The following is a 23,740-nucleotide window of genomic DNA, read 5'->3' on the forward strand; positions in this document are numbered from 1 at the left end:
AGCACCAGGTGCAGCTTTTATTCTCTCTTTAAACTGTGTGGCTTCAACTCCATTCTCCTTGGCGCATCGGTAATTCTGCTGCCTTCAATAGCCCGAAGTAACAGCAGAAAATAGCCATTGTGGTTACAAAGGCAGCCATTCCCACCTCACAACAACATGCTCTTCAGCAGGTGAATGCTTAATGGTGTTTCTGTAGCTCCTTCCACCCGAAGCTTGCAGATCACTACAAAAATGAGTTCCTTTTTTTGCCTGCTACTTACACTGCCAGGTCTTGCTGGGACACCCAGCCTCATCTTGTTCAGCTGGAAGCGTGCAGCGCTGTGATGGTGCGAGGCTGAAGCCAGCTCTGGGCTGTGATGGCAGCAGCTATCCAGCCACCCAAACATCCATCCATCCATCATACATACATCCACACATCTTCCATCCATCCATCCATCCACCCACCTGTCCATGCATCATCCAGCTGCCCATGCATCCACCTGCCCATGGATCCATCCACTCATACATACATCAGCCATCCATCCATTTACCCATCCATCCACACACACCCATCCACCCATCCATCCACCCACCAGCCACACCCACCCACCATCCATCCACCCACACCCATCCATTCCCACACACCCACCCATCCATCCATCCCCACCCATCATCCATCCCCATCCACCCATCCATCCACCCACCCACATCCACCCACCCACTATTCATCCACCTACCCACATCCATCCACCCACCATTCATCCACCCACACCCATCCACCCACACCCATCCACCCACACCCATCCATCCACCCACACCCATTCATCCACCCACACCCATCCACCCACACCCATCCACCCACACCCATCCATCCACCCACACCCATTCATCCACCCACACCCATCCATCCATCCACCCACCATTCATCCACCCACACCCATTCATCCACACTCATCCATCCATCCACACACACCCATCCACCCACCATTCATCCAACCACACCCATCCACCCACACCCATCCACCCACACCCATGACCCCACCCATCCCTTCCTTCCACCTCCCATCCACCAGCCCAGAGTGTCACCACCGCTGCACAGGGACAAGTGCAGGTAGGGAGCCAGCATGCAGAAGAGGCAGTGCTGGGCGCTGCAGGCCTGCTGGGAACCTTTCTGCCTCTCCAAAAGAGGCAGCTGCAAACTGCTTGTGGTTTGCCCACGTGAGGCTCAGCACTGAGCTCCATCAGTTTGACAGTGTAAATGTCAAGAAAGCCTCCTGGGATCAACTGACTCCTGAGTTACTTAATTCCATCTCCAGGCCTTTTTTTTTGGGGGGGGTGTGGTTGCATGATTGTATTTACTTAGCAATAAATCCCTCATCCTCCAGGTATGGCATACAATTGAATTACTTGGTGCTTTCTCCTCTCCTCTTGAAAAGCCCTGGTGGTTTTGAGGGGATCATAAATAACATCACAGAGGCACACACAAAGAAAAGAGTTTCTTCAGAAGCCTTCTGATTTGGCAACGCTGCTGAAGCCATCAATATTTAAATTTGACTTTCTAAGCATCAACCAAGTTGGGATTCTAACCCTCCCCAAGCCAGCTGCTGAAATATTCAGAAGGAAGCACTGAAAGGATGAAGAAAGAAGCAGGATGAGCCTCATTATCCAAGGATTGTGCTGGGCCTGATCATCTCCCTTCATACATCCGAGGGATGCCCATAAATCTCCTGAGCAGCCTGGGAGGATGATGCCTCCAGGCTGGAGATTTCTGTAGGCTTTAGAAGGAGCACAAACAGTTGCAAAGGAGAAACTTCCTGAGAAAGAACCCCACTGAGATCCATTAGATGCAGCCCTGAGCTGTGTTATGAGAGAGGAGGGCTGCAGAACGTGGTCCTGGGGATCTAAGATCATCTATTATACATCTGAGAGCCACCAGCCTTCTTGGATGGTCTGTGCTGGAGAGCAGCTGTCAGGAAACAAGGGCCCAGTCAAAGCTGGAAGCTGGAACCAGTCAGACAGCTGCACAGCAGCAAAAGAGAGCTTGTGAAGAGAAGCTCAGCTGCAGCAGAGGTGTGGATTTTAGCTGGGCACTGGTGGGTTGCTTTGGTCTTCAGCAGCTGGGGAAATGGCTTTTAGCTGGCAGAGGGTGGATTTAGGCTGGGCATAAGGAAGAGCTGGTTTACAATGAGGGTGGTAAAACACTGCAATAGGTTGCTCAGGGATGTGGTAGAGGCTGGAGAAACTCAAGAGCAGACTTGATGATGTGGTCCTGGGCAGCCTGATCTAGTTGAAGACGTCTCTGCTGACCGCAGGAGGGTTGGACAGGATGACCTTTGAGGATCCCTTCCAAACCGATGCAATCTGTGACTCTGGGTGGGAGGCTTCTAGAAATCTCCATCTCCCTGAGATCTGGAGCTACATTGTTCATCCATCCTTTCCTCAGCTCCAAAGAGAGAGCACATCCCTCTTTGCTGCTGCACAAGCACATGGTTAGTGATCTTCTCACCCTGGAAGGAGCACAGAAGCTAAAGCTTGTGAGGCACAGCTGCTGAGGTGGACACGGTGCTTCTCCTGCCACTGGCAGCTCACTGACTTAGGGTGGTGACAGCAGCACAGCAATGGGGTCTGCAGATCTGTGTCCAAGCTGGAAGTGTGCAAACAAACCCTAATGCTGCCTCCTAACCATAACTGGAGGTGCTACAACGAGAAACAAAATGCAGGCGACAGCACAAACACAACCTGCAGCACTGGATGAGGCTCTGGCCAGCCTGCTCTAGTGTGAGGTGGCCCTGCCCATGGCAGTGGGGTTGGAACTAGATGATCCTTGTGGTCCCTTCCAACCCTGACTGATTCTATGAGCTGTGCAGTATGAGGCTCTAAGCTTGCCTCCAGCCTAAATCTGTGCAGAGAGTAAAGTCACATCCCTGTCATTTCCATCTCCTGCCAGGACCTGGCTTTCTACCTGCACTTGGGTTGGTGCCTCAGGTATCTCTTGCACCTGGTGGAGGCAGGAAGATCAGAACATCCCCACCACAGCCTCTGCAATATTTCTCCCTGGGAGCTGATTGGAGAGTGTGGATTCCTTGATTCACCCCAGAACTCAGCAAGGTGTGAAACATCAGTGTGAGAGAGCAAAAGCAGGGATGGTGATGCCTTGATTCACCCCAAACTCAGCAAGGTGTGAGAGCCAAAGCAGGGATGCTGATTCCTTGATTCACCCCAAACTCAGCAAGGTGTGAGAGCCAAAGCAGGGATGGTGATGCCTTGATTCACCCCAAACTCAGCAAGGTGTGACAGCCAAAGCAGGGATGCTGATGCCTTGATTCACCCCAAACTCAGCAAGGTGTGAGAGACAAAGCAGGGATGCTGATTCCTTGATTCACCCCAAACTCAGCAAGGTGTGAGAGACAAAGCAGGGATGCTGATTCCTTGATTCACCCCAAACTCAGCAAGGTGTGAGAGCAAAAGCAGGGATGCTGATGCCTTGATTCACCCCAAACTCAGCAAGGTGTGAGAGCAAAAGCAGGGATGCTGATGCCTTGATTCACCCCAAACTTAGCAAGGTGTGAGAGCCAAAGCAGGGATGCTGATGCCTTGATTCACCCCAAACTCAGCAAGATGTGAAACACCAGAGTGAGAGAGCAAAAGCAGCAGCACACCACCTGTGTGTTCCCATCTCTAAGCTTCAAGCTTCAGCCAATCCCTGTTACTTGCTTCACCTCTGCTCTTGAGAACAGCAAGTGCTGGGCATGCCTGGGCACCACCAGGCAGCAGCCAGGTGAGCACTGCCCACTGCCCACCCTGTGATCAAACACAGCTAAAGAACGTGGAACATCTCCCTGAAACAAGCCTGAAGCGGAACAAACCTGAACCAGGACCCAACTCCAGGTCCCCTCCCGGCGATGCAAACTGGTAAACAGTGACCCCACATGAACTAGAGGAAATGGCAGAGTGCCTGGAAGGTGCTTTAGATCCAGCAGCTGTGGCCTAAGCTTGAAGAAGCAGAAATCCCCCACATACCTTGGTCAGCTCCTGAGCATTGGCCAGGTTGTCAACAGCGATAGCCAAGAAGACATTCAGGAGTGTGTCTTGCAGGGAGCAGCTAAGGAAAAGGTCTCCAGACAGTAGATACAGTGAAGTGTTCCTTTGCTCTGCCACCACCCCTCTTGCCCTGCTTACAGTCACAGAATCACACAATGGTAGGGGTTGGAAGGGACCTCCAGAGGGACCAAGAAGGCCAGTGGCATCCTGGCCTGCATCAAGAATAGTGTGGCCAGCAGGAGCAGGGAAGTCCTTGTGCCCTGTGCTCAGCGCTGCTTAGGCCACACCTTGAGTCCTGTGTCCAGTTCTGGGCTCCTCAGGTTAGGAAGGACATTGAGACACTTGAAGGTGTTCAGAGAAGGGCAACAAAGCTGGGGAGGGGTCTGGAGCACAGCCCTGTGAGGAGAGGCTGAGGGAACTGGGGTTGCTTAGCCTGGAGAAGAGGAGACTCAGGGGAGACCTTCTGGCTCTCTCCAACTCCCTGAAGGGAGGGTCTCTTCTCAAGGTGAGGAGAAAGTTCTTCCCAGAGAGAGCTGTTAGTCACTGGAATGTGCTGCCCAGGGAGGTGGTGGAGTCCCCATCCCTGGAGGTGTTCAAGAGGGTATTGGATGTGGCACTTGGAGCCATGGTTTAGTTGTCAGGAGGTGTTGGGTGACAGGTTGGACTTGATGATCTCTGAGGTCTTTTCCAACCTGATTGATTCTATGATTCCCAGGAGAGATGTTCAAGTCTTTCAATCACCCCTGTGGCTTTCTGTTTCACTCTCTCCAGTAGATGCCTCTCTCTCTTGAACTGGGGAACCCAAAACTGGACACAGCACTCCAGTGAGCAGCCTGCTCTGTCACCTCTGTGTCACAGCTCACCTCCAGAGAGCTGGAGCCCCTCTGCTGTGAGGCCAGCCTGAGAGAGTTGGGGTTGCTCAGCCTGGAGAAGAGAAAGCTCCAGGGAAACCTTCTGGTGGCCTTGCAGTGCTTCAAGAGGCCAATTAGAAAGATGGGGACAGATTTTTGAGCAGGGCCTGTTGTGACAGGACAAGGGGGAGGGTTTGAAACTAAAAGAAAGAGATTGAGACTGGAGGGAAGGAAGAAATGTTTGACACTGTAATGAAATTCTGTCCCAGGCTGCCCAGAGAGGTGGAGCTGCCCCATCCCTGGAACCATTGCAGGGGAGGTTGGTTGGGGCTCTGAGCAACCTGCTCTAGATGGAGATGTCCCTGCTGACTGCAGGAGGTAGGATAGATGACCTTGAAAAGGTCCCTTCCAACCCAGTCCAGACTGGGATTCCAAGACTCTATGAAGTCCCTGTGCTCCAGCAGCCTCCAGGCAGCACATTGGCTGCAGGCAGTGCTGGCTGGGGAGCTGTTGCCCCACGCTGGCAGAGCATCAGGAGACTTCCCTGGGCAGCCAGGGACTCAAGCTGACCCAAATAAACAGCTCAAAGCCTCTTTGCTTTCCCTCTCAAGAGCTTTTATCAAACATAATTCAGCAATGACTTCAGAAACAGACATTTAGGTCTCTAACTCCCAGTGAGAGGAGTGTCTCCAGAGCCTGAATAACCATCAGAACTGGAGCCTCTGCTGGGGACAGTGGAGAGCAGGAGCTGGATTTAATCTCTTAGCATCACTCCTGGCCTGCATCAGCAATGGTGTGGCCAGCAGGAGCAGGGAAGTCATTGTGCCCTGTGCTCAGCACTGCTTAGGCCACACCTTGAGTCCTGGGTCCAGTTCTGGGCTCCTCAGTTTAGGAAGGATGTTGAGATGCTGGAAGGTGTCCAGAGAAGGGCAACAAAGCTGGGGAGGGGTCTGGAGCACAGCCCTGTGAGGACAGGCTGAGGGAGCTGGGGTTGCTTAGCCTGGAGAAGAGGAGGCTCAGGGGAGACCTCCTTGCTCTCTCCAGCTCCCTGCAGGGAGGTTGTAGCCAGGTGGGGGTTGGTCTCTTCTCCCAGGCAAGCAGCACCAGAACAAGAGGGCACAGTCTCAAGCTGTGCCAGGGGAGGTTTAGGCTGGAGGTGAGGAGAAAGTTCTTCCCAGCAAGAGAGATTGGCCATGGGATGTGCTGCCCAGGGAGGTGGTGGAGTCCCCATCCCCGGAGGTGTTCAGGAGGAGACTTGATAGGGTGCTTGGTTGCATGGTTTAGTTGATTAGGTGGTGTTGGATGATAGGTTGGACTTGATGATCTCTGAGGTCTTTTCCAACCTAGTCCACAGCCTCCATGGGCAACCTGCTCCAGTATCTCCCCAGCCTCACTCTAAAGAAGAAGTCCCAGCCCAGCTTTCCTTCCCACCAGTGAACCTTTCTTTGCTGGCATTCCTGGTAATGCTTTGTCAGTCCATGACAACTGGAGCCCCTCCTGAGTCAACCCAGTTCGGCTTTCCCTCCTGAGACAAACGGCTGCCTGCTGTCTGCTCTCAGCATTGCTCCCAGAGAAGCATCCAGGAAATCCACCTCCTGATCTCCCCAGCAGCAGGGCAGCAGAAGGCAAAGCAAGAGAGCTTCTCTCTGCCAGGATAGTGTTGGGGGTGGTTGTGGGTGAGGTTTCAACTCACCACTCTGCCAAGGAGGCAGTTACCAAATCATGGCAGTGGCATGACCCTGGGTGACACAGGTCCTTGTTCCCTCCTCTTAGGCACCCCCTGCTCTGACCTGTTCCATGAAAACAGGGGAAAGGAGGGGAGAGGGGAAAGGAGGGGAGAGGGGAAAGGAGGGGAGAGGGGAAAGGAGGGGAGAGGGAAAAGGAGGGGAGAGGGAAAAGGAGGGGAGAGGGGAAAGGAGGGGAGAGGGGAAAGGAGGGGAGAGGGGAAAGGAGGGGAGAGGGGAAAGGAGGGGAGAGGGGAAAGGAGGGGAGAGGGGAAAGGAGGGGAGAGGGGAAAGGAGGGGAGAGGGGAAAGGAGGGGAGAGGGGAAAGGAGGGGAGAGGGGAAAGGAGGGGAGAGGGGAAAGGAGGGGAGAGGGGAAAGGAGGGGAGAGGGGAAAGGAGGGGAGAGGGGAAAGGAGGGGAGAGGGGAAAGGTGGAAAGGGGGGGAGAGAGGGAGGTGGGCAAAGGCAGAAGCCCCCTCTCCCTGCCAAGAAGGGCATTTATATCCTCTTGCTCCAAAGGCTGGCTCTTAGCTGCTGCGAGGTTCGGAGTCTGTCTCTCAGCTCTGCTGTCAAGCCTGATTATAGCTTAATCTCATTTCCAAATGCCAAGCCCTGAGGATTTAGAGCTCTCCCTCCCTCCCAGCTCTCCACTGACCCAGTTTTCCAGAGCCCTGTGTGTCTGGCAGGGGCATGCTGTGCGCCAGGAGGCAGCTGGCTGAGCGGAGCTGCCGAGGCAGCGCGGTAATGGGATCAACCCCGCAGAGACGGCCCGGGGTGACAGGCACAGCTCAGGCTGCCTGCTCTGCTCCTCCCTGCCTCAGCTCCTCCTGCCAGCGTGGAGAGCTCAGGCAGAGCACAGGGCTGGAGCCCTCTGTGCAGCCCAGGGGTGCTCATGTCTCACAGAATCAGCCAGGTTGGAAGAGACCTCTGAGGTCACCAAGTCCAACTGATCACCCAGCCCTAACTCATCACCCAGCCCATGGCACCAAGTGCCTCATCCAGTCGGACCTGGCACTCGGTGCCATGGTCTAGTCATGAGGTCTTGGGTGACAGGTTGGACTTGATGATCTTTGAGGTCTCTTCCAACCTTGGTGATACTGTGATACCTCCAGGGACATTGACCCCACCACCTCCCTGGGCAGCACATTCCCATGGCCAATCTCTCTGGCTGTGAAGAACTTCTTCCTAACATCCAGCCTAAACCTCCCCTGGCACAGCTTGAGACTGTGTCCTCTTGTTCTGCTGCTGCTTGCCTGGGAGAAGAGATCAACCCCCACCTGGCTGCAACCTCCCTTCAGGGAGTCATAGAGAGCAAGAAGGTCTCCCCTGAGCCTCCTCTTTTCCGGTCTCATCTGTGTGGTGTGGAGGGAAGGGATGGCATCCACGGGGACTTGGGCAGGTTGAGAGCTGGGCCCAAGCCAGTGTCATGAAGCTGAGCAAGGCCAAGTGCAAGGTGCTGCAGGCAGTGTGCAAGGATACAGTTTCCAAACAAGGTGAGGACGATGAAGTAGATGGAGGAGAACATCCCCGAGTGGACTCCACCCTGCGACTCGATGCCGTGGTACATCACCGCGTTCCAGTCCTCCCCCGTCAGGATCTGCACAGGGAAAGGCAAAAGACAGCAAGAGTGACTGAAAGGAAAGGCAAAGCAGGATCACAGGATCTTAGGAAGGGCCTTTAAGGTCATCCCTCCGACTGTGAAAGCCAGCACCGCCAGGTCGCCACCAAACCACGGCCCTCAGCGCCACATCCACACAGCTGGGCAGCCCCTCCAGGTTGGTAGGGAGCAATTCTTCATAGAGAGAGATTGGCCACTGGGATGTGCTGCCCAGGGAGGTGGTGGAGTCCCCATCCCTGGAGGTGTTCAGGAGGACACTTGATGGGGTGCTTGGAGCCATGGTTTAGTTGTTTAGGTGGTGTTGGATTGGTTGAGGGGTTGGACGTGATGATCTTGAAGGTCTCTTCCAACCTGGTTTGTTCTATGTATGATTTAGTTGCTCAGATGGTGTTGGAGGATAGGTTGGACTTGATGATCTCAAAGGTCTCTTCCAACCTGGTTTATTCTATTCTATTCTAACATTGAAGGTCAGACTTGATGGGACCCTGGGCAGCCTGATCCAGCTGGAGGTGTCCCTGCTGCCTGCAGGGGCTTGGACTGCATGACCCTTGAGGGTCCCTTCCAAAGCAATGCAATCTGTGAATCTAGATGAATATTTCTCTGGTTGCTGTTTGCATTTTGGACATCCACAGCCTGGCATTCAGCTCACAAAGACCTCCCTGGGGGCCAGGAGCTGGAGCACAGCAGGTGATGCTCTTCAAAGGGACCTTAGGGAGAGTGTGGCTCAGCTGCACCCAGGCTGAGTTCCACCAGCTGCCAGCTGGACCAAGCCCAGCCTGGGACTCGTGTGACAGAGCAGTGTGACCCAGCCAGCCCTGCTGAACACAACAGGTTACTGCAGGCTGCAGAAGGCTTTGTTTCAGGCTGCTTCTTCAACACAGAGTGTCTGAAGGGGTTGGGGGTGGGCAGGGTGTACCTGCCTGCATTATGTTTGTTCAACACGTCGGATGAGTTCTCTGAATGCTGCTGCTCTGCTCACTAGAGCAGAGACCAAAGCAGCCTGCTGCCTTGTGTGAGACCAGGGAGGAGGCACAGAATCATTAAGGTTGCAAAAGACCTCTAAGATCAAGTCCAACCTTCTACCCAACACCTCCATGACCACCAGACCATGTCCCAAAGCACAACATCTACTCAGTTTTTGAACACCTCCAGGGATGGTGACTCCACCACCTCCCTGGGCAGCCTGTTCCAAAGCCTGACCACTCTTGCAAGAAAGAAATTCTTCCTAATACCCAACTTAAACCTCCCCTGAACAGCTTGTGGCTGCTTCCTCTTGCCCTGTCATTCGTTACCTGGGAGAAGAGGCCAACACCAGCCTCACTCCAGCCTCCTTTCAGGGAGCTGTGGAGAGCAATGAGGTCTCCTCTCAGCCTCATCTTCCTCAGGCTAAACAATCCCTGCTCCCTCAGCCTCATAAGATGCTCTCCAAACCTCTCAGCAGCTTTGCTGCCCATCTCTGGGCACACTCCAGCACTCCCATGTCTTGTTCTGTGGTGAGGGTGCAAACTGGACACAGCACTGGAGGTGCAATCTCCCCAGGGCAAATTACAGGGGCATGGTCCCTTCCTTACTGCTGCTGGCCAGGCCACTGCTGATAAGAAACATCTGAGAAGAGGAAGAGAATCCAAAGCTCATATTGAAAAAAAGAGTATCAGTTTTCTCCCAGGCACCCAGCAGCAGAACAAGAGGACACAGTCTCAAGCTGTGCCAGGGGAGGTTTAGGCTGGAGGTGAGGAAGAATTCTTCCCAGCAAGAGAGATTGGCCATGGGAATGTGCTGCCCAGGGAGGTGGTGGAGTCCCCATCCCTGGAGGTGTTTAGGAAGAGCCTGGATGAGGCACTTGGTGCCATGGTTTAGTTGATCAGATGGTGTTGAGTGATAGGTTGGACTTGATGATCTCTGAGGTCTTTTCCAACCTGGTTAATCCTATTCTATTCTATCTGGAAAATGATGATCAGACTCAGGACTAGATCTCTCTAGTATAGGTTGGGGACTGACCTGTTGGAGAGCAGTGAAGGGGAAAAGGACCTGGGGGTCCAAGTGGGTGGAAGGTTGACCATGAGCCAGCCGTGTGTTCTGGTGGCCAAGGAGGCCAAGGGCATGCTGGGGTGGATTAGAAGGGCTGTGGGTTAGTGGGTTGAGAGAGTTTCTCCTCCCCCTCTACTCTGCCCTGGTGAGGCTGCACCTGGAATATTGTGCCCAGTTCTGGGCCTCTCAGGTCAAGAAGGACCTCACAGAACTGCTTGAGAGAGTCCATCACAGAGTCACAAAGATGATGAAGGAAGTAAAACATCTTCCTTAGGAGGAGAGCCTGAGGGAGCTGAGGGCTCTGCAGCTTGGAGAGGAGAAGCCTGAGAGGTGACCTCATTCATGTGCATAAAGCTGTGCAGGGTGAGTGCCCAGAGGCTGGGGACTCTGCTTGGTGATGCCCAGTGCCCAGCACAAGGGGCAGTGGTGGGAGCTGAGGCTGAGGAAGTTCCATGGAAGCATGAGGATGACAGAGCCCTGGAGCAGGCTGCCCAGGGGGGTTGTGGAGTCTCCCTCTCTGGAGATACTCCAAACCCACCTGGCTGTGTTCCTGTGTGAGCTGCCCTGGGTGCTCCTGCTCTGGCAGGGGGCTTGGACTGGGTGAGCTTTGAGGTCCCTCCCAGCCCCTCCCATTCTGTGTTTCTGTGGGAGGTTCACACAATATTTGCAGTTCGGGGGGGGGAGGGGAAGCACCAGGAGGAGAGATGATCGAAAGGCTTCTGGGAGGCTGCAGGGAGTCAGCTCAGAGCCGAGGGCGTTTGGCCGGTTTGAATTCGCGGCTCGGATGGCTTCAGACGAACATCACAAAACCAACAGTGTTTGCCTTCATCCCACAGCCACTGCATTACAGGGGCAGTTATCTCAGGAACAGAAAGGAGCTAGTTCAGCTGAGTAATCCCAAGAGACAGCTTTGGGATTCACATCAACATCACAGCAACCTTCCTGGCTGCTGGGATCCGGAGCCTGACTCCGGCTCAGTTCCGGCCCTGTGAAAATACCTTCGTGCTCCTGGCAGCCCTTTCTTTGATGACTGCTAACAAACTATGCAAACGCTAATCTCCCATGATTGGCAATATCCTGAGAGGTAAGGCCTGAGAGCCTGCTGCACATCTGGAGAGGAGCAGTCCCCACAGGAAACTGCTCACCCCAAGGGCACAGCACAGAGTCTCTTGGATTCTTTTGCAGTGTTAAGCCCAAAATTGCCATCAAAAAAATGTTCACACAAACCCCCCACTCCCCTCTCTCCCCTCCCTTTTTTTGGGGGGGATAGAATAGAATTAACCATGTTGGAAAAGACCTCAGAGATCATCAAGTCCAACCTATCACCCAACACCATCTGATCAACTCAACCATGGCACCAAGTGCCTCAGCCAGGCTCTTCCTAAACACCTCCAGGGATGGGGACTCCACCACCTCCCTGGGCAGCACATTCCAGTGGCCAATCTCTCCTGCTGGGAAGAATTTCTTCCTAACATCCAGCCTGAACCTCCCCTGGGGCAGCTCCCTCATGTGACACTGAAATACGTAAATCAAGTTCCAATCTGGGGGGAAAAGATTCAGCCCCCATCAACACATTGGCCACAGCAACCCCAGGCAGTGCTACAGGCTGGGGACAGAGTGGATGGAGAGCAGCCAGGCAGAAAAGGACCTGGGGGTACTGGGTCATAGTAGGCTGAACATGAGCCTGCAGTGTGCCCAGGTGGCCAAGAAGGCCAAGGGCATCCTGGCCTGCATCAGGAACAGTGTGGGCAGCAGGAGCAGGGAAGTCCTTGTGCCCTGTGCTCAGCACTGCTTAGGCCACACCTTGAGTCCTGTGTCCAGTTCTGGGCTCCTCAGTTTAGGAAAGATGTTGAGATGCTGGAAGGTGTCCAGAGAAGGGCAACAAAGCTGGGGAGGGGTCTGGAGCACAGCCCTGGGAGGAGAGGCTGAGGGAGCTGGGGTTGCTTAGCCTGCAGAAGAGGAGGCTCAGGGGAGACCTTCTTGCTCTCTCCAACTCCCTGAAGGGAGGTTGGAGCCAGGTGGGGGTTGGTCTCTTCTCCCAGGCACCCAGCACCAGAACAAGAGGACACAGTCTCAAGCTGTGAGAGGGGAGGTTTAGGCTGGAGGTGAGGAGAAAGTCATTCGCCATTGAAATGTTCTGCCCAGGGAGGTGGTGGAGTCCCCATCCCTGGAGGTGTTCAAGAGGGGATTGGATGTGGCACTTGGTGCCATGGTCTAGTCATGAGGTCTGTGGTGACAGGTTGGACTTGATCTTTGAGGTCACTTCCAACCTTGGTGATTCTGTGATACTGTGACCTCAGAGATCATCAAGTCCAACTTATCACCCAACACCATTTGATCAACTAAGCCATGGCACCAAGTGCCTCAGCCAGGCTCTTCCTAAACACCTCCAGGGATGGGGACTCCACCACCTCCCTGGGCAGCACATCCCAATAGCCAATCTCTCTTGCTGGGAAGAATCTCTTCCTAGCATCCAGCCTAAACCTCCCCTGGCACAGCCTGAGACTGAGGCCTCTTGTTCTGGTGCTGCTTGCCTGGGAGAAGAGACCAACCCCCAGCTGGCTACAACCTCCCTTCAGGGAGTGGGAGAGGGCAAGAAGGTCTCCCCTGAGCCTCCTCTTCTCCAGGCTAAGCAACCTCAGCCTCTCCTCACAGGGCTGTGCCCCAGACCCCTCCCCAGCTTTGTTGCCCTTCTCTGGACACCTTCCAGCATCTCAACATCTTTCCTAAACTGAGGACCCCAGAACTGAGGACCCCAGAACTGGACACAGACTCAAGGTGTGGCCTAAGCAGAGCTGAGCACAGGGCACAATGACTTCCCTGCTCCTGCTGGCCACAGTATTGCTGATCCAGGCCAGGATGCCATTGGCCTTCTTGGCATTCCAGAGCATGCAGCACTGGGAGAAAAGGTAATGGTTGAAACTAGAGCAAGGTAGATTTAGACTAGACATTGAGAAGTTCTTTGCTATGAGGGTGTTGAGGACACTGGAATAGAATAGAATAGAGTAGAGTAGACCAGATTGGAAGAGACCTTTGAGATCATCATGTCCAATCCATCATCCAACACCACCTAATAGGTTGCCCAGGATTGTGGTGGAAGCTTCCTGCCTGGAAAACCTCAGGATAAGGTTTGATGAGCCTCTGAGCACCCTGCTCTAGCTGCAGATGTCCCTGCTGGCTGCAGGGGGGTTGGGCTGGATGATCTCAAAAGGCCTCCAGACCAGTCTGATTCAGTGAGTCTCACAGAGACCACAGGCTCCCTTACCACATGGAGCTGGCTGTGCTGCTTCCTCCCAGCAAATGTGGCTGAAGGAGGGGTGGGAGAAAAGGGTCAGGCTCTGTTAGTGGCTGACTTCCAAATGCCATCAGAATTGTTGAGATCAAGGCAAAAGGTTGGGTGCCTGAGCCTGGCAAGTACATGTGCCCCATGGCAGAGGGCTGGAGGCAAGCACCTTTGGAGGTCCCTTCCAACCCAGTGCATTCTGTGATTCCATGACTGTAGAAGCCTCATCCCTGGAGGTTTTTAAGGCCAGGCTGGATGTGGCTGTGAGCAACCTGCTGTAGTGTGAGGTGTCCCTGGCCATGGCAGGGGGGTTGGAACTGGCTGATCCTAGAGGTCCCTCCCAGCCCTGACAATGCTCTGATTCTATGATTCCTTGACTGCTTTTCAAGGCTTCCTCGATTGCTCAAGAGTAGCAAACTGCATGAGGAGGAAGGACTTCCCCTTCCTAAATCCCTGCTCCTTCCCTAAACCCCACAGATTTCCAGGGACCCCTTTGCCCATCCAGAGGCAGCCAGGAAATCACTTTCCAGTGCTGAGGCCGGACCAGGTTTGGCTTTACCTGGAACACCGTGAGGATGGCAGCAGGGAAGGTGTCGAAGTTGGTGGTTGGTGTTTCATCTTGGAAATTGAATCTGGAGAGAAGGAAGAAGGAAAAACAAGAGCAAGAAGGGACCAGCAGCTCCCATGCAGTCTCATAAATCCCTTCCACCCAAGGCAGAGAGGAACATTTGTTCCACCTGGCAAAATCCAACCCCCTCTCCAGGCAATCCCAGCTGGGCACAGGGCACCTCAGAGGAGATGCTTAACAGAACTGTTAGCAGGAACTCAGTTGTAATCCCAGAGGAGAACTCTGATGCTTTGAAATCCATTCCCCCCCCCTCCACAAACCCAGAAAGAGCACTCAAAGGCTGCAATGGTTTGGTGCAACAAATGACTCCAAGGAGGTTTGGGGCTGGGCTGGGGTTTTTTTTTGGCCCTCAAGTGTGAAGTCAGAATTGAAATTACCTCTCAGCAGGTTGCTTCATTTTGGTGTTTTAAAGGTAAAACTATGATTGACTGGGGGGGTGGGGGGAGAGGGAAGACCCCCAAACCAGAATCCACATCAACCAACTAGCAGCAAAGCATTTCCAAGCCTGGGCTGGGATTTAGATCTTCACAGTCAAGGACTGTGATATTCCTTGCTGCAAATGAAATGCTGTGGTGTTTCTTGCTGCAAAAAATCTTCACACCTGGCATTTCCAATCAGGGGGGAGGGGAAAAAAAAAAGGCATGCACCAAAACTCTGTTTTCTAGCAGGGAAAAATAAGTATTCCAGGTGAATAAATCAGCCTGGCTCTGGGGGAGAGAATTTGCCTTGCCCCTAACAGCAGGGCAAGTGTTGTCTCCCTTCCCCAGCCCTGTTCCAGAGCTCTGGGTGTACACACAGGGCCAGCAGGAGCTTTGCATTAGGGGAGCCAGAAAGAACCCAGCTTCAGCTAAAGCCCCACAACAGCAGCAATGGTCCTGCAAAGCAGAGATCACTTCACAGCAGCCCAGGACCAACAGGAGGAATCCTTCCAGCCCTGCAGCCCTCCCTCTCCCTCTTTGGATTCCAGGTGGTTGCTTCCAGCCTACCCCTGAGAGGATTCAGTACTTACTGTCCTCCAAAGAGCTGCATCCCCAGCAAAGCAAACACCACGATGAAGAGGAACAGCAGGAAGAGCAAACTGATGATGGACTTCATGGAGTTCAGCAAGGAGACCACCAGATTCCTCAGGGAATTCCAGTACCTGGGGTGGAGATCAGAGCAGCCAGGAGAGAATATGAGTGGGAGAAGAGACTTTGGTGGGAAAGCAACAAAAACTGTTTCCTTATTGTAGGAAAAGGAAGAGAGTGGCAAGGAAGAGCAGCAGCTTTAACCTCCCCTCTGTGAGTGGGAAATGCAGCCAGGGAGGGGCAAAAGCCCTTCTGGCATGGCAAGGGCAGAGATGGGCACTGTGGGGATGTTCAGCCATGCAGGGCAATCATCACCACTGACAGTGCTGCCTTTAGTTTCTTAGGAACCCCTTTCCTGGTACAGATTTTGACCTTTCTGCATAGAATCAGAGAATTGTTAGGGTTGGAAGGGACCTCAAGGGTCACCCAGCTCCAACCCCCCTGCCACTTGCTCAGAGCCACATCCAGCCTGGCCTTGAAAGCCTCCAGAGATGGGGCTGCCACCACCTGTGCCAGTGGCATCTTCTCAGCCAGCATGGAAGTCAACAGGGGGTTAAAACCATGGGGGTATGGATATCATCAAGTTGAGGCTGAACAGAAACCCTGCACCTTTGTAAGGCTCAAAACAAAACAATCCCAGCATGGGGAGGGTTGGAAGGGACCTCTGGGACTCATCCAGCCCAGCCCCCTGCTCGAGCAGGGCACCCACAGCAGCTTGCCCAGGATCATATTGGCCAGCTGGGGTTGCAACCCCTCCAGAGTAGACTCCACAGCCCCTCTGGGCAGCCTGCTCCAGGCCTCCAGCACCCTCACACCAAGCAAGTTTCTCCTTATGATCAGGAGCAGGCAGCTCATTTCCACCAGGAGCTCTTTGTGGTGTGTCCCTCCAAGCTGGGGGTGCCAGGCTCCACAAGTCGACCTGCTCAGAGGTTTCCCAGACACACTGATGCACAGAGACACTTCAGCATGGGGCAGCTCAACCACACAGCTTTATCATTAGGAATTCTTTCCAGTTGTGACTTTGGAGACAGGTGGGGGTTGGTCTCTTCTCACATCTCCTTTCAGGGAGCTGTAGAGAGCAATGAGGTCTCCCCTGAGCCTCCTCGTCTCCAGGCTAAGCAACCCCAGCTCCCTCAGCCTCTCCTCACAGGGCTGTGCTCCAGACCCCTCCCCAGCCTCCTTGCCCTTCTTTGGACAGGTTCAAGAGTCTCAATGTCTTTCTTAAATTGAGAGGCCCAGAACTGGACACAGGACTCAAGGTATGGCCTAACCAGTGCTGAGCACAGGTTCAGGAATTCCCTAAACTTCCAACTGCCAAACCAAGGAAAGAGCAATCCTGCAGCTTCAGTTTCCTTCTGCTACTTCTGCCCCTGGAGAAGAGGAGGCTCAGGGGAGACCTCATTGCTCTCTCCAACTCCCTGAAGGGAGGTTGTAGCCAGGTGGGGGTTGGTCTCTTCTCCCAGGCAAGCAGCACCAGAACAAGAGGACACAGTCTCAAGCTGTGCCAGGGGAGGTTTAGGCTGGAGGTGAGGAGAAAGTTCTTCCCAGCAAGAGAGATTGGCCATGGGAATGTGCTGCCCAGGGAGGTGGTGGAGTCCCCATCCCTGGAGGTGTTCAAGAGGGGATTGGATGTGGCACTTGGAGCCATGGTTTAGTGGTGTGGGGTGCCAGGTTGGACTTGCTGATCTTTGAGGTCTTTTCCAACCTTATTGATCCTATGATCCTGCCTGGTGCCAGGCTGTTAGGACAGGCAGCTCTGTGCCAGCTTGCAGAGGGGCACCGGAGTTGTATTTTTGGTTTGGTTTGGGGACTTTCATGCTTTTATTTGAATATTTGAGGGGTGTTTAGGGTGGTTGTTTTTTTCCCCTCTACAAGAGTGGAAAGCAGAGCTCCTTGCTGTGGGGCTGGTGATGCAAGGGGAGCTGGACTTACTTTGTGACTTTGAAAATCCTCAGGAGCCGGAGCGCTCTCAGCACGCTGATGCCAAAGGAGGTTCCTGGCTTCACTGCAGCCCAGATGACTTCAAAGATGCTTCCCACAATCACCTGCAACAGAAAGTCCATTTCAAAGAAGGCAAAACTATTTGAGCTTAGTTCTTTGTGGTGCTTCAAGAGAGGCTGAGGACAGAGCAAGAATCAGGCTGTGCTTGGTTTACTTATGAAGGCTTTGGCCAAGCCCTGAACTGGACTCCAGCACTCCAGAGCCTTGTGCCAGCCTTCTGCTGTCCACTCTGAGAAAGGGCAATGCCTAGAAGTGGGTCAGATGAAAAGGAAACCACAGATGGGAACTTGTTTTCTTCTCTATCAAGGCAGCTCCCTTAAAGTAACCTGCTTCAAGGGACACTGCTCTTCTTTATTTCACTGCCTCACCTGTAAATGCCAGCACTCCCTTTGCCCACCCCATGCAGTCAGCCTGTAGAGCAAAGATGCTGGAGGACACTGTCCCATCCTCCTACTCCCCCCAAAAGCCTTCACCCACAGCACTGCAGAAGAGCAAAGCATTATCTGTGGGCAAGATCTGCCAACTGAGGGCCTTTAGGAGAGTGATGAAGGTAGGAGGGATTAGGAGGTGCTGCAAAACCTCAAGCAGGCACATCCAGTCACCTGCCTGACTTGCAGCCTCAGCTTCTTGTAAGGAATTGGCCCCAGTCAAGGAGGTTTTTCAAGGGGTTGTTTTGTCTTTTTGTTTTAAGGAATTAACCTCAAGGGGTCAAGAAGTCTCTGCAACCTTAACCTCAAGTGATCAAGAACTCTCTCAAATCCTTTATTCCATAAAGGACACCATAGGAGTGGGTGCAAAAACGATGGGAAAGGACACTTCTATCCACAGAGGTGGAGCTAACAGGAGAAGACAGGGATTTCACTGCCAGTTGCTGCTGTTGCCTGCATCAACCCAGCATTAAGGAGTAATTGGCCATTGGAATGTGCTGCCCAGGGAGGTGGTGGAGTCCCCATCCCTGGAGGTGCTCAAGAGGGGATTGGATGTGGCACTTGGAGCCATGGTTTAGTTGTCAGGAGGTGTTGGGTGATAGGTTGGACTTGATGATCTCTGAGGTCTTTTCCCACCTTATTGAGTCTACGATTTCAGAGCTTCCCTGGGCCAGAGTTCCCAGCTGCAGGTAGCACAGATCATAAACACATCAGCACTGGGCCCCAGGAGCAGCTGGAGCCTGTTGTGAGGGGGAGTGTTAATGGGAGGCCAGGGCAGCAGGGCTGTGTGTGAGCAGCTGAGCAGCGCTGGGAGGCTGAGCAGCTTGGAAACCCCTTTGAGGAGGAGAAGCCTGGCTGTGTCCTGCAAAGCACAGCACTGCCTGCAGCTGCTCTGCAAGAGATGCTGCACCCTGAGCTTCAAGGAAATGCAGTGGCAAAGGCAGATACAGAACAGAACAGAGTAGAATCATAGAATCAGTCAGGGTTGGAAGGGACCACAAGGATCATCTAGTTCCAAGCCCCCTGCCATGGGCAGGGACACCCCACACTAGATCAGCCTGGCCAGAACCTCATCCAGCCTGGGCTTAAACACCTCCAGGGATGGGGCCTCAGCCACCTCCCTGGACAACCCATTCCAGGGCTTCACCACTCTCATGGGGAAGAACTTCCTCCTCACCTCCAGCCTGAATCTCCCCACCTCCAGCTTCATTCCATTCCCCCTAGTCCTATCATTGCCTGAGATCCTGATGGAATGGAATGGAATGGAATGGAATGGAATGGAATAGCATAGCATAGCATAGCATAGCATAACAAAACATAACATAACCAGGCTGGAAAAGACTTCTGAGGTCATCAAGTCCAACCTATCACCCAACACCATCTGATCAACTCAACCATGGCACCAAGTGCCTCATCCAGGCTCTTCTTAAACACTTCCAGGGATGGCGACTCCACCTGGGCAGCACATCCCCATGGCCAATCTCTCTAGCTGGGAAGCATTTCTTCCTAACATCCAGCCTAAACCTCCCCTGGCACAGCTTGAGACTGTGTCCTCTTGTTCTGGTGCTGCTTGCCTGGGAGAAGAAACCAACCCCCACCTGGCTCCAACCTCCCTTCAGGGAGTTGGAGAGAGCAATGAGGTCTCCCCTGAGCCTCCTCTTCTCCAGGCTAAGCAACCCCAGCTCCCTCAGCCTCTCAGCACCAGCTGCTCAGCCAGCTTCTCCCACTAGAAAAAGAAGGAGCTAAACCTTCTCTCCCACAGCTCCTCCTCTTGGGAATCCCTTATGAACCAGCAAAAACCTTTCCTTGGACCCTCCAGATGGTACACTGATCATTAATTTCCCTGGCATCTTGACATGCCCCCCCTGGGAGCTTGTTCCACAAGAGACCCCTCTGGGCTCTTTCTCCCAGGGCTGATGTTGCTCTGGTTTGTTGTTTCCCTGTTGTTTGGGGGCTTTTTATTCCCCCCTGCATTTGGATGGTTTCATCTCCATGGTTTGTCAGCCTGAACTGACTGTGTGATCTTGCAGTGGGGGTGAAGAAGCTGAATTAATTCTGGGGGCTGGAAGGTGGATGAGGAGGAAGAAACAGAGGGAGAAGTGAGATCCCTATGGATTCTGTAAAGGAGGAAGAATCAGAAACAGATCAACAGCTTTACCTCCTGGGGAAAACACTCTGCAAAGCTTCCTGCCAGTGCTGCACTCACCATATCCTGGCAGAGAGACCTGGTGGTCTCTTAAATCACCTGGCCCTGACCATCAGGTACGAGACCTTAGTGCTGTGGAAGGAGCATCCTGGCTACAAGGAGCCAGGGAAATTAGCAGCCAGCATGGGGACCAGCTGGGTGCAGGTGGGAGTCTGCCTCATTCACTGGTGAAAAGACATCACAGAATGACAGAGTCATTTAGGTTGGAAATGGCCTTTAGGATGCCAGGGGGTTGGCACCAAATGATCTTGAAGGTCCCTTCCAACCCAAGCCACTCCATGAATCTATGGATCATCAAATCCAACCATGAGCCTCAACCCAGTGTCTGTCACTTGACAATGCAAGCAAATCCAGGAGAGCTCTAAGGCACTAAGAAGATAATGCTGCTTGGCCACCAGATGACTTCAGCACATCTTATAGAAACTGGAGTCAAAGACACAGGCTCACAGCATGTCAGGGGTTGGAAGGGACCTCCAAAGATCACCAAGTCCAACCCCCCTGCCAGAGCAGGACCACAGAATCCAGCACAGGTCACACAGGAACACATCCAGATGGGGCTGGAAAGCCTCCAGAGGAGACTCCACAGCCTCTCTGGGCAGCCTGCTCCAGGGCTCTGGGACCCTCACAGTGCAGAAGTTCCTCCTCATGTTGAGCTGGAACCTCCTGTGCTGCAGTTTATACCCATTGCCCCTTGTCCTATCCCATGGAGCAAGTGAGCAGAGCCTGTCCCTGTCCCCTCCCTCCTGGCCCCCAGCCCTCAGATCTTTATAAGCATTTATTAAATCCCCTCTCAGTCTTCTCTTTTCCAGACTGAACAGCCCCAGGTCCCTCAGCCTCTCCTCCCCAGGCAGTGCTGCAGTCCCTTCAGCATTCTGGTAGCTCTCTGTTGGCCTCTCTCCAGCAGATCCCTGTCCCTCTGGAAGTGGGGAGCCCAGAGCTGGATGCAATATTCCAGGTGAGGTCTCAGCAGGGCAGAGTGGAGGGGGAGGAGAAGCTCCCTGGCTCTGCTGGCCACACTGCTCTGAATGCAGCCCAGGGTCTCATTGGCCTTCTTGGCCACCAGGGCACTTTGCTGGCCCATGCAGAGCTTGTTGCCCACCAGCACTCCCAGGTCCTTCTCCCCAGGGCTGCTGTCCAGCAGATCCCCTCCTGACCTCTACTGCTGCAGTTTCTTCTTCCTCCCCAGCTGCAGGACTCTGCACTTGTCCTTGGTGAACCTCATTAGGTTCCTCTGTGCCCAGCTCTCACTCTGTCCACTGAACTGAGGTAAACCTGGGTTTCACCCCCCTTGTCTTCTGTGACCACACTCTTCATCCCAGCCTTCACAGGATGTCTTGCCAGTGCAGCCACACCCTGCCAGTGCAGCCACACCCTGCCAGTGCAGCCACACCTTGCCAGTGCAGCCACACCCTGCCAGTGCAGCCACACCTTGCCAGTGCACTCACACCCTGCCAGTGCAGCCACACCCTGCCAGTGCACTCACACCCTGCCAGTGCAGCCACACCTTGCCAGTGCAGCCACACCCTGCCAGTGCAGCCACACCTTGCCAGTGCACTCACACCCTGCCAGTGCAGCCACACCCTGCCAGTGCAGCCACACCCTGCCAGTGCAGCCACACCTTGCCAGTGCAGCCACACCCTGCCAGTGCAGCCACACCTTGCCAGTGCACTCACACCCTGCCAGTGCAGCCACACCTTGCCAGTGCAGCCACACCCTGCCAGTGCAGCCACACCTTGCCAGTGCACTCACACCCTGCCAGTGCAGCCACACCTTGCCAGTGCAGCCACACCCTGCCAGTGCAGCCACACCTTGCCAGTGCAGCCACACCCTGCCAGTGCAGCCACACCTTGCCAGTGCAGCCACACCCTGCCAGTGCACTCACACCCTGCCAGTGCAGCCACACCTTGCCAGTGCAGCCACACCCTGCCAGTGCAGCCACACCTTGCCAGTGCACTCACACCCTGCCAGTGCAGCCACACCTTGCCAGTGCAGCCACACCCTGCCAGTGCAGCCACACCTTGCCAGTGCACTCACACCCTGCCAGTGCAGCCACACCTTGCCAGTGCAGCCACACCCTGCCAGTGCAGCCACACCTTGCCAGTGCAGCCACACCCTGCCAGTGCAGCCACACCCTGCCAGTGCAGCCACACCTTGCCAGTGCAGCCACACCTTGCCAGTGCACTCACACCCTGCCAGTGCAGCCACACCCTGCCAGTGCAGCCACACCTTGCCAGTGCTGCCACACCCTGCCAGTGCAGCCACACCCTGCCAGTGCAGCCACACCTTGCCAGTGCAGCCACACCCTGCCAGTGCAGCCACACCCTGCCAGTGCAGCCACACCTTGCCAGGGGTTGGGTGCCTTCAGCTGGTGGGAGCTCACTTGGGTGCCAGCTCTGCATGTGCAGGCATCCAGTTATCTCTGGGTCATGTCTTGGTTGTGCTCTTTGTGCTCTCTTTTCTCTCATGGCAGCTGGAGGCTGTGCATTGTCCTCTGGGCCACAATGCACTCCAGTGCTCTGAGCCACCAGCAGCTCCATGCACAACCCACAGAGGAGAGCCTCACACTTGGTGCAGCCTGGGGCAACAGCACCTCAGCCTGTGTGGGCTCAGGTGATTCCTGGGCTGCATGGCTTCATCTCAGAGTCTGTTTAGCTTTGAGCTTTCCTGCTGATGCTGCCAAAAAGAGGAGAAGTTGGCTCTAGCTGTAGCCTTGGATGTAGGAGTGGTCACTTACTGAAGGTAAGAATCCCTGTTCCTCCCTTGTGGGAGAGGAGCTGAAAGAGGGAGAAGAATCATTCCCAGCATGCTGGCAGGTAAGGACTAGAGGCAACAGACTCAGTCCTGGAGAGAAGGGCTGGAAGATGTTTACAATGACCTGAACTCTTTCCCCCTTCCCTGTGGCTGTCCCATAAGCTTTGTATTTGGTTTGCTAAAGCAACTTAGAGACCAGTTCCTGCAGTGGGATGCAGTGCTCAGCCCCCACTAAAGGCAAAAGGAGATGAAATAACCTCTGGGAGGAGAGGTTACAACCTAATAGCTTGAAGCCAACAGATGAGCATCTGCATGCAACACTCTTAGATGGAGTCAAAACTCTCCCTGCTCTTCACACCTCAAAGCTGAGGCTCTAGCACCAGGGAGGAGCCTGTTCTGCTGCCAGAGAGGGATGGGAGTTGCTGCCTTTCTGTCACCTCATTGTGTGTTTAGACTTCTACTTAGAATCATAGAACCACAGAACTGTCAGGGTTGGAAGGGAGCTCAAGGCTCAGCCAGCTCCAACCCCCCTGCCATGGCCAGGGACACCTCACACCGCAGCAGGTTGCTCACAGCCACCTCCAGCCTGGCTGCAAACACCTCCAGGCAGGAGGCTTCCACCACCTCCCTGGGCAGCCTGTGCCAGGCTCTCACCACCCTCATGGGGAGCAACTTCTTCCTGACATCTAATCTCAGTCTCCCCACTTCAAGTTTTGCTCCATCCCCTCCAGTCCTATCACTCCCTGACACCCTCAAAAGTCCCTCCCCAGCTTTCTTGTAGCCCCCTGCAGATCCTGGAAAGCCACAGTTAGTTCTCCTTGCAGCCTTCTCTTCTCCAGACTGAACAGCCTGGGCACTCATGTCTGAAAAGCACTGCCTGGGTGTTTTGAGGTGAAGGCTATTAAATGCTTGATAAGGGAGATGAGCAATAAAACATGTGTGGGGGTTTGTGTGACTTTCAATCACCTCATTGAAATGGGAGAGAGGCTCTCTCAGTAATCAGAGCATTGCTGGTGCTGATGCTGTGAACACCCTGTAGCTTGCTGAGGCAATGAGATCCCCAGCTGTCACATTTCTTCATAAAGGATGAGAAGCAAGGGGGGGGGAGAGAGCTTAATGTACTTCACTGCAGCTAA

The 23,740-nt window shown here is 54.1% G+C and overlaps 1 protein-coding gene across 1 annotated transcript in view; it reads right to left on the reverse strand.

Moving 5' to 3' along the window:
- Positions 1-23,740, reverse strand: part of CACNA1B (calcium voltage-gated channel subunit alpha1 B) — a 432,602-nt gene that overhangs the window by 147,964 nt on the left and 260,898 nt on the right. The window contains exons 13-17 of the mRNA XM_054174438.1: positions 17,151-17,263; positions 15,161-15,292; positions 14,083-14,155; positions 8,074-8,191; positions 4,000-4,067 (exon numbers count right to left, since the gene is read on the reverse strand). Coding sequence (XP_054030413.1) covers positions 4,000-4,067; positions 8,074-8,191; positions 14,083-14,155; positions 15,161-15,292; positions 17,151-17,263 — 504 coding nt within the window. The remainder of the gene's footprint in view (positions 1-3,999; positions 4,068-8,073; positions 8,192-14,082; positions 14,156-15,160; positions 15,293-17,150; positions 17,264-23,740) is intronic.

The sequence above is a fragment of the Dryobates pubescens genome, chromosome 29 (genome assembly GCF_014839835.1).
Source record: "Dryobates pubescens isolate bDryPub1 chromosome 29, bDryPub1.pri, whole genome shotgun sequence".
NCBI lineage: Eukaryota > Metazoa > Chordata > Aves > Piciformes > Picidae > Dryobates > Dryobates pubescens.